Genomic DNA, 10,870 nt, shown 5'->3' on the forward strand with positions numbered 1-10,870 from the left:
TAGCGCTGAATGCACAGAAAAGTAAACCTAAAAATATCTCCTCTTTTTCCCCCTTCCTTGCCTCATCTCACACGTGTCCCTGGCGCACGACTCCACCGCACAGGCAACAGGTTCAACTTCCCAAAAGCAGCTCCTCCCAGGGGAGTGGCTCTTGACACTGATGGGTCCCTGCAGTACCTGAGCATCCCAAACCACTGCCCTCAGCCATCCCACGCTGTCTGAACCTAAGCTGGCACTAGAGGGAGAATCCCCCAGCTCCCACTCAGCCCCACAACACCTGGGCTCGCGTGTCCATCCATTCACAAGGATGACAAATCCCCTGCCACTCCCACCCTGCCTGGTCACCCTAGAGGGTGAAAACACAATCCCAGGGCTTTGGAGAAGCAGGCAGGAAAGCGTTTCTTCCCTCTAAGCATGAAACGAAGAGGAGCTCCCTGGAAAAACCCACCCACGGAGCCGCAAGTGTCAAAGCCACCTCTGTTATGTGCTGTTGCTGCATTGGTAATTATAAGTACCGTGCCTTCATTAGGGAAAGATGACTGGGAGGCAAGGAGATTTGCAGCAAAGCTGTTATTATTTTTAAGTTTAAACAAAAAGGAGGAGTGTGACAGCTGAAATCACTCCCCATCCTGCACATGCAAGCAGCTGAGAGCATCTCAGGGGATGCTCAGAAGGTAAGAAGGGCTCAGGATCAGTGCCCGGTTTTGCCTAACTGGGGAGGGGAAAGGCAGGGCTGCAAAGCTGAGGGTGACCCCAGGGTCGTGAAGGAGATTACAGATAAAATCCAACAAGTTTTCCTCTATCCCCACCTGACTGCAGCAGAAGGATCCTCCTGGGTACCCTGTTCCCCCACAAACCTGTCGGGGTTCATCACAGCACCCCGACAGCTCCTCTCAGTGACTTTGGTCCCTTACCAAGCAAAGCACAAACTCCAAATTTTATATTCAACTGTAAAATATGAACACAGCTGTTTATGCAGCTCAAAATTCACCATAACCAAATATTCAAGCCTTTGGAGAAGATTTTCAAAGGCGCCAGTTAAGGCACAGAGCTCCCATCGGTGCCTTTGAAACAGCTCTCCCTTTTCAGTTTTTCACAGGGATTCGCACCAGCAAAAGCTCCTCCACCCGGCCGTCTGCAACCACGGAATGCACAAAGGAGAGGCTGTCAAAGAGAAGCTGCTGGAAAACGCAAAGCAAGGTTCAGCACTTTGGGGCATCCTGAAAGGCAGCTGCCAGAGCCTCCGGCCCCGAAACCCACAGCCCCCAGGGCAAATTGTTCTGGGAACTTGCACCGGGGGGATTTGCACTGAGCGGGAGCTGTGTGTGCCTCCTCTCCCGTCACGCTCCCTCCCCACATCGTTTGGAAATGACAGCGAGTGCTGCTCCTCCCCAGCAGAATTAAAACATCCTCTAAGAGGCCAGCACCAACCTTCTCCCTGTACTGGGAGCCAGGAGATGGAGAAATCACCCTCTGACAGGGAAACTACAGGCCAGGCCTCGGGGAGAGGCAGAGGAAGGCCAGAGAGTGTTTTTGGGCTCACACCCCATCCTGCTGGGACACCTTCCCCTTGCTTCCCTGACTCCTGGAAGACTGATGGTTGCAGTGCCTGATCCACACCTACCCCCAGCCTTTGGGAGAGCACAGAAAATCCCTTTAAGCCCCTCTTGCTCATATTGAAATGACACTAAAGCAGAACTAATGTGCTCCAGGTACTTATTCTCAGGCTTAGTCGCAGGGATCAGCAGCCCTCCACCAGCCCGGCATCCCCCACCAGAGAGAGGTGACAGTCATGTCACAGGCAGCAGGAAAAGCATGCTCCTGCAGCAGGGACCCCTTCAGGAAGGAACGGGAGGGTGTTTTTAATGCGTGCAATGTCTGTTTTGTAAATTTAGATGGGTTTTACAACCACCACCAAAGCCAGGCTGCCCCAGCAAGGATGAAGTCACACAGAGTGTCTGGGAGGATGCAAAAAGCAGGTCCCAAGTGCAAGGGTGACAGTGCCACACTGGGGGACACCCCAAGCTCTACAAGCTTCACCTTGATCCCGGTGCCCTGGCGCAGTAGAAAACAGGATTGTCCATCTCCCCCTGCACTGCCAGATCTTCTGACCATTGCCATGACAAGTAATTTCCCCCAGCCGGCAAAGGCAGCGATATAAATGTCTGAAGAGGCTGATGAGCATTGATTTTTGCCACCTGTAGAGCCATGATGTCACCCTGTAACTGCAGCTCAGACAAAGATTCCCCCCTGCCCCAAATTCATTCTCCATCACAGCCCGCCCTCATCTCAAAACAGCAGCACCCACAATGCCCAGCAGTTGAAAACATTTGCCAACAGCTCGGTAATTAAATTACCCACTCACCTCCCTGTCCTGCAGTGCTGGACTCATTAAAAACCCTCAGCATCCTTCCCACCTCAGAGAGCAACCCCTGTCCAGGAACCCGCCTCCCCCAAGGCTCCAGATGACAACAGCATTAAGGCTTCGAAATTATTTTGGAGAGAAACTTGTCTTACAAAGAAGTAAAAAGCTGCAGAGTAAGACAGTCTCCATGACCAGAGAGGTCAGGGTTTCATTATTGCATTAACCTTTCACGTCTTTAGATTCCACGAGAGCAAATTGGTAACGAGATGACACAAGACCCAATGGGAAAAATGCATCTTTCCTAACAAAAATAAGAGAAGGGGGGAAGGACAGAGGTGGGAGCAGGAGAAAGAGAAAAAGCTGGCAAATAAGCTATTACAGCTAATAATAACTTTGCGATGCTATTTTCTGCAGGAGCCTTCAAGTTGTGATGTTTCCCTTCACTCTAATTACACCTTCTAAAAGCAGGTTCCCTTCTCACTTTAACCACCCCGTGTGAAACTCCCGCAGGATTCGGATAAAAACGGAAAGGGAAAGAGTTTGCACATCAGAAACAGCCTCTGCATATCCCAGGGGAGAGTCACCTGCACAAAACCTTTGGGATTATGCCTGACAATAATAAACAGCCCAAGAAAAACACTTTGGGAAGGTGCAGGCTCCAAAAGGACAGCAGGGACCATTCACCTTCCCTCTGCCATCCGTGACTTTGCCAACATGAGTCGTGTTCCAGCCCACGGCAGTGAAACCATGACTGAAATCACTGCTGGGACAGGTTGGGCAGGGAGGGAAAACATCCAACCTCTGCAAGCCAGGCACAAATAAAAAGGATTGGAGATGTTCAAACCCAGGGCAGGAAGGCAAAGCACCAAGCAGCCCAGAGTATTTCCCTTCCTCTAATGCAGACTTGATGGATTAAGGGCTGAGCCCAGCCAGGCAAAGTCCTGGGCTGGTTTAGCTCAGGGGACATCCAAAGCCAAAGCAGATATTGCTGCTTAATAGAAGTAAGAAGGGAAAGCTACAACTGCATAAGGGCAGATCAAGAAGCCTCCCCCAAGTTTCCAGGGGCTTAAATGCAGGGTCTTTTCCTTCTCTGGCACACACAGAGGCCAAAGCCAGCCCAGGCCTTGGCTTGGCCTTGGCCCTAACAGCCACATCCTGAGGAAGCTGCAGCAGGGCACTGGCAAAGAGCAAATGCTCCCTGTCAGGTTTCTGCCAGCTCCTGCAGCTTAAGGACATCTCGATGACAGGCCATCAAGTGTCACACATCCTCCCATTTGGCCCACACAGCTGCTTCCATCCATTTCTCTGCAATTCCAACCCACAGAACCTCATCCAGCAGGAGAGTGAGAGAGCCAATGCTCTACTCAGCACAGCCTTGCTGAGCCACACCTGCCCCCACCCCAGGCACACCCACCCTGTCCTACTGAAGATCTATTTTCAAAAAAAGCCCTTTACATGGACAAAGTCAGGCAGCTCACACAGCCATGGCTCCCTCATGCTCACGTGCTAAATTACAGATGCACCATTTTGGTTTCTGGTGCAGCTGAGGAGCTTGAGGCTCTGCTGTCAAGGGCTCTCCACCTCTGCTCCCCAACAGCCAAAGCTCAGCCCAGGGGACAGGGCTGACCCCAGTGCTGATGCACATCCTAGCACCCTGCCTTCCCACAGAGGGGTATCCAGCCCATTCCAGGGGTCTTGTACCCACTGATCTGCTCAGTTTGCTCTGTGACAGCTGCACAGGACCCCAGGATGTGGCTGGTCCTATGGCACAAGCCTCCACGAGCAAGTTTTAACCCAAGAGCCCTCCTGTTCAGCACTGCTGGGGGCAGAGCTGTTCTCCAGCTGTGACACGGGTAACCTCTCCCCTGCCAGCCTCACCCTCTTGCCACACACACCAACCCCTCCCAGCAAAGCTCTGCAACAGAACCGTGCTGAAATCACAGCCGTGCCTCTCTCTGCCCTCCCGGCTCCAACAGAATCCTCCCTGGCAGTCATGAAAAGCACAAGGTTGGGTTAACATCAGATCCCAGCCTCGACACCCAGTCCCCATCTGCTCGCACAGGGATGATAATCTTCCCAGCTGCTAAAAGTGCACATCATCATCAAAAATACGCCGGTGACTTCCTCCCCCCGGCGCTCAGCCCCGCTCTCCACCCCCATCGCCTCGCTGGATGCAGCGCTCGCTGCCCCGCGAGCATCAGCACGGAGCCAGCGCTGGATCCAAAGCCAGGGGACGAGGGGACGAGGCCAGCCCACATGTCGGGAGCCACCCGCTCAGTTCACCGAGGTTGCGGCACCGGCACGGCCTCGCCGAGCGCCTGGATTGAGGCGGGGGGCTCATTTTCACTTTGTAGAAAAGGGAGCGAGGGGAAGGCGCCGAGTTTGCCTGGCAGGAATCAGGGAAGCAGCGATGAGGGGAGCACGGGGAATAGCATGACAGCTCTCACAAGAGGGATGGCACGGCAGGCGCCCAACTCTGAAGGGAAATAAACTGCATGAGCCCATCCTTTCGAGGCAGAGGTTGCCCGAGGGCACAGACCCTGCCCAGCTCGGGGGCCACCCCGGCCAGCCCCACTGCAGGTACCGGAGGCTCGGTGCCCACTGGGGGTCCAGCACGGCTCCGGAGCCCCTCACGGGGAGCACTGGGCAGTCCCCCCGCTGCAGAGCAACTCGCTGCCCGCCTGTCCGTGCGCAATGTGCGCGGAGCCCGGGCTCCCTGCGCGCACAGCCCGCCCGGCTCTCCCACCCTGCGAGCCCCTGCCCTCCCATCCGCCCGAGAAAAACCGTCCTGCGCTACCTGGGATGAAGAGCAGGGCAGTGGTGGCCGTGAAGACGATCCAGCAGGCAGGATGGTACATCTTGGAGCTGCGGTAGGCGAGCGGCTGCTGCGCTTGCTGCTTGCTGCTGCCGCCGCTGCTTTCCGTCTGCGCTGAATTCTGAGCAGGGTTAAATCCAATGTTTGCAGAGGGAGGGAGACGGAGTTAGCGAGCTGGAGAGAGGGGGAGAGACGGGAGCAGGCAGTCAGTGTGCCTGGTCTCCCCTTGCACACGCACGCACACTCGCACACAACTGGCAGAAGGAGCACCAGGCTCCGTGCGTGCACCGGGAGCGCAGACCTCCTACCGGGCACCCATTGGCTCAGGATGCTGACTGACACCCGCACTCCCGCTCTCCTGCGGGCTTCACTCCGCAGCCAGGGAGTTAAATGCACGCATGGACCCCCCGAGCATCCCTCCCGGCACCAGCTGGTGCCCGGGATGCAGGGAGCAGCTCTGGGATGCAGGGAGCAGCTCTGGGATGCAGGGAGCAGCTCTGGGATGGAGGGAGCAGATCTGGGATGGAGGGAGCAGCTCTGGGATGGAGGGAGCAGATCTGGGATGGAGGGAACAGGTCCGGGATGGAGGGAGCAGTCTGGGATGGAGGGAGCAGCTCTGGGATGGAGGGAACAGGTCCGGGATGGAGGGAGCAGTTCTGGGATGGAGGGAGCAGCTCTGGGATGGAGGGAACAGGTCTGGGATGCAGGGAGCAGCTCTGGGATGCAGGGAGCAGCTCTGGGATGCAGGGAGCAGCCTCTGGATGGAGAGAGCAGCTCTGGGATGGAGGGAGCAGCTCTGGGATGCAGGGAGCAGCTCTGGGATGCAGGGAACAGCTCTGGGATGGAGAGATCAGCTCTGGGATGGAGGGAGCAGCTCTGGGACAGAGGGAGAAGCTGTGGGATGCAGGGAGCAGCTCTGGGATGCAGGGAGCAGCTCTGGGATGGAGGGAGCAGCTCTGGGACAGAGGGAGAAGCTGTGGGATGCAGGGAGCAGCTCTGGGATGCAGGGAGTAGCTGTGGGATGCAGGGAGCAGCTCTGGGACAGAGGGAGCAGCTCTGGGATGGAGGGAACAGGTCTGGGATGGAGGGAGCAGCTGTGGGACAGAGGGAGCAGCTGTGGGATGCAGGGAGCAGCTGTGGGATGCAGGGAGCAGCTCTGGGATGGAGGGAGCAGCTCCGGGATGGAGGGAGCAGCTCCGGGATGGAGAGAGCAGCTCTGGGATGGAGGGAGCAGCTCCGGGATGGAGGGAGCAGCTCCGGGATGGAGGGAGCAGCTCCGGGACACAGGAAGCAGCCCAGGATGCCGGAGCAGCTCTGGGATGCAGGGAGCAGCTCTGGGATGGAGGGAGCAGCTTTGGGATGGAGGGAGCAGCTCTAGGATGAAGAGAGGAACCCCAGGATGCAGGGAGCAGCTCTGGGATGCAGGAACATCCCCGGGATGCAGGAGGAACCCTGCACAGACACGGGCATGGTCGCACCAGCTCCTCGTGCACCAACCACCTGCAAAGGGGAATTTTTTCTTCCCCAGCCTGGAGCTGGCTGGTGGGGCAGCCCCGGGCTTCAGCCCCTTGGCTCACCCTTCCCTTTGCTCCCCTCGCCAGGAAGGCAGCAGCAGCTCTTCCTACTGCTGAGGCAAACCAGGGAGCAATCCAAGCTTTTTAGCATGAGTGGGTGTTTTTCACACAAAATCTCTGAAACCAGGCAGCAATCTTCCCTGTGCATCCCAACTGGAGACATGTTTTTCTCCCTTCAGTAGCTCACAGAGCTCCAAAAAGACTCTGAGTTCAGGGTACCTGCTCCTGCAGACCCCCATCTGATACCATCCCATACCAAGGAGGGGTATCCTTTCCTTCCAGGATGCCACAATTTTCCTCCTTACCCCCAGACCCCCCTCCCTGGCACATTCCCACACCTCTGCTGAGCCCTGAGCACCCCTGGGCTTGGACAGCTGCCCCTGCCATGTCCCCCTCCCACAGCCCTCCAGACTAAGGCATTCACCAGTCTGGGCTAGAGTTTGCTGCATTGCCAAGAAAAACAAAATAAAACGTTGCAAAGGTTATTTTTCCAAATCAAATAGTACTTATTTTTGACATTTTCTAAACAAAAATATGTTTTTTATTTCTGATTATTTGCAGCTTTGTTAAAAACAGGCTGTAAGCTTTTTTTTTTTAATGTGTCAGGACAAATTTAAACCTTTGGTTTTTCTCAAAACAATCTCTTTCCCCATGAACTCAGGGTTAAAGGTCTCTTTTTGAGTTCCAGGCTGGTCCAAGAGAACTTTCAGCTCAACACTTTGGATTTCCAGCTAACTCACCACAGCTTTCTGGCACCACTGGCCACACACTCCTCCACATCCCACGCCCCAGGATTTCACCTTGGTCTCTGTTCTCATCTACCTGGGCTTGTTGTCACCATCATCCCTGGATCCCCATTTTCCTGAATTATTTTTTGTTGAGATTTCTTTTTGTATTAAAGAAGCACCTGGCTAAGAGACCCTCTGCACTGGGGTGCAGGAATCATGGAAGAATGATGGACCCACAAACACCAATTCCCACAACCTTCCACAGAGCTGGGGCCAGAGCTCTCCTGGCATCCAAACCCACAAACCCCTGATCCTTCCCTCCCCCCTGTTTTGTTTTGGTTTTTTTTCCCCTTTTGTCTCACCCACCTGTTACAACTGGACACCACCACATCCCCATCCATGCACATGCCCCTTATGTGGCATTATTTGCACACACAGCAGCACTGGGAGGAACAGGAACAGTGGGTTTGGGGCACAAAGCCATATCCCTTGTGCTCTGGGAGGGGTGTCCTCATCCAGAGAGGGATGGCAGCCAAGCACACGCTGCCAGGACAAACTCCTCTGGCTTTTAACCATTAATCCTTCTTCATTTTCCACTTGGAACAAATAAACCACACGTTTTTAAAAGCTTTTAATTCAACCATTCTCACATTATCTGCTGAAGGCATCTCACCTCCTGCATCCTCAGGAAAGCACCAAAGAAAACATGACTAAGGGTTTCATTCCTTTAATAAGAGTAAAGTTATGTTGTTTGACCTCTAAAAGAGCTAAACCATCACATGGAGCAAAAGCCAGCGAGCAGAGTGTCTCCCCCAGCCTGGGATGAGGACAGGGATATTTCTGTCCTGAATTCCCCTCTAAATGACACCCCAACAGATGACACCAAGCAAATTTATCCTTTGCTTCACAAGTATTTTGGGGAAACAGCTGCAAAGAGACATTTGGGATTTCCCAGGGCTGCCAGGCATGTGGCTGCATCCTTCCTGGCCAGCCAGGACAGGGACATCTGTCCCCAGGGGAAACGGAGCTGCTTTGGGGCTCAGCTGAGCCCTGTGGCTGCAGCTCGTTCTCCAAATGCACACAGCGAGCTCTGAATCCACCCAAGGCAAAAAGAAATAAAGTTATCTTGGAGGAACTAAAGGAAATGAACAAAGAAATCATTTCTAATTAACAGAAATGTTTGATGGACTCAGAACAAACATGTTGCTCTGCTTTCAAACCCTGAGTTGAAAAGCTATATTTGGGCAAGTTTCAAAACAACACATTCTTACTTTTTTTTTTTCTCCCACCACACTTCTCCCATTTGCTTTTTTTTTTTTTTCCCTCCACCTGGCAATGATTATTACCCAAATCCAGCACACACTGAGCTGCTCTCTTTGCATATATTTTGGCCAATTAGGCTGGCACCCGAATTGCCAAACACAGCTCTGAGGGTGACCTCGGAGCAGACCTTTGGTACCTTGCTGCCTTTACCTTCCCATCTGCAAAATGGGGACAAATGTGCTTTGATCAGCCAAACAAATCCATCAGTGCTCACCAGCTCTGCAGGACCGAGCAGGCACTGGCCTGTTTCATTTGTTTGATTTCCAAGACACATAATAAAAAGGTGTATAAATATGTATTTAGCTGGTGGAGCTTTTCTGGGATATTTGGGGTTGTTTGCTTTCCGATATCAAGCAGAGAATCTAAAATGCATATTTAAATTTGACAGGCAGCCCCCGATCGGAGAGGAGACATTCTGGTCCGCTGGGCACATTTAGACATGATTTTTGTGTGTATTTCCAGAGGTTTTTTCCCCCAGCTGTCTCAATGCATATTCACATCTGGGACCAGAGTAGTCTCTGGGGGAAATAACACGTTTTCAGTGAAGCAGAGGTCTCCTCACCCTCTGCTTGCACAGCCGGGGAGAGGGGGCAGAGCAGCGCAGGAGAGCAGCGGGAGGAGCATCCCTGCTCCCATCCCGGATGCTCCATCCCCAGAGGAGCTTCCACTGGGCTGATCCCATCTGCCAGAGGTGATCCCTGCGGAGTCCTGCACCATCTCATGCCACAGATCAACTCATGCCACAGACCGCTGTCCTGCTGCTCCAGGTGCTGAGGACCATCCTTGCCCTGGCCACCTTCACTCTCCTTCCCAACCCCAGCATCCCACACCCCCACGGACCATCCCACCCAGAGCAGTCCCAGGGAACTCGATGGCACCTCCCTGCAGGGCTGGGACTTTGCACGGAGCCCAAGAGGTGCCTTGAGAGGTGTCTGCTCACACTGGGTGGTGTAGGGGAGCAAGGTGGGAGCGCTGGGATGGGCAGGATGGGGTGCAGAAAAGTTGGGATGGGGAGAATGGGGTGCAGAAGTTTGGGATGGGGAGAATGGGGTGCAGAAGTTTGGGATGGGGAGAATGGGGTGCAGAAGGGTTGGGATGGGCTGGAAGGGGTGCAGAAGGGTTGGGATGGGCAGGATGAGCTGCAGGAGGGTTGGGATGGGCAGGATGAGCTGCAGAAGCGTTGGGATGAAAGAGATGCTGAGGGGGGAAGGATGGGGAGCAGGAGCTCTGGGATGGGTAGGAAGGGGCACAGATGGCTCCAGGGAAACAGAAAATCTCCCAAACCGGCCGTGCCTGTGGCTTTCACCCCCGTGCCCTCTCCGCAGCACCCGCCCCAGGCAGCCCCCGCAGCCTCCTCCCGCCCCCTCCCTCCTTCCTGTCCCCTCCCTCGGGGTGTGTGTGTGTGCTCTGCTGAATGAAAGGCTACCCTTTTCTCCTTGACATCTTGTTAGAATGTGAATACAACAGCTATTGATTTGCATTTCGTGCAAGGAGAGAGAAAAAAAAAAAAAAAAAAAGAAAAACAACAAACCACTAGCTTTTTTCTTTTTCTATTTTTTTAAAAGCAAGACTCTCTGAACTCAGAGCTCCTGCAGGAATAAACAACCTGCATGGGGCTTGGAGCAACCCGCTCTAGTGGGAAGTGTCCCTGGCCATAGCAGGGGGTTGGAATGAGGTGATACCAACCCAAACCATCCCGTGATTCTATGAACTGAGCACCAACCACCCCAAGCTCTGCAGGGAGAGCACAAGGACCCACCTGACCATCCTCCCCAGGTGCCTCTTCATCCCTGCAGCCCTCACCAAGGGCAAACACTGCGAGCTACCCCAGGCTGGGCCAGCAGCATCCACCCAGCCCCGGGGGGAAGGCAAATAAAACAATTAAGCCGGACCTAAAGCAACTAAATGAGCAGGAAAAGGCACGAGAGAAGCAGGCTGGGGCTTGGGAGGAGATGGAGCAAGCAGCACTGCTCACCTCTTGCAGGTCCTGGCTTGCAGTGCCACCAGTCAGGCTCCTTCCATGCAGGTCCCCAACCATTGTGACACAGAGACAACAACTGTCCTG

The 10,870-nt window shown here is 54.3% G+C and overlaps 1 protein-coding gene across 2 annotated transcripts in view; it reads right to left on the reverse strand.

Moving 5' to 3' along the window:
- The window catches only part of LOC135285585 (opioid-binding protein/cell adhesion molecule homolog), a 293,621-nt gene extending 288,161 nt beyond the window's left edge, over positions 1–5,460 (reverse strand). For both annotated transcript variants that reach the window (XM_064398002.1, XM_064398001.1), the window contains exon 1: positions 5,163–5,460. In XM_064398002.1, the coding sequence (XP_064254072.1) occupies positions 5,163–5,223 (61 nt within the window). In that variant the 5' untranslated portion in view covers positions 5,224–5,460. The remainder of the gene's footprint in view (positions 1–5,162) is intronic.
- Positions 5,461–10,870: the final 5,410 nt, after the last annotated feature.

Source organism: Passer domesticus, chromosome 23 (genome assembly GCF_036417665.1).
Source record: "Passer domesticus isolate bPasDom1 chromosome 23, bPasDom1.hap1, whole genome shotgun sequence".
In the NCBI taxonomy this organism is placed as follows: Eukaryota; Metazoa; Chordata; class Aves; order Passeriformes; family Passeridae; genus Passer; species Passer domesticus.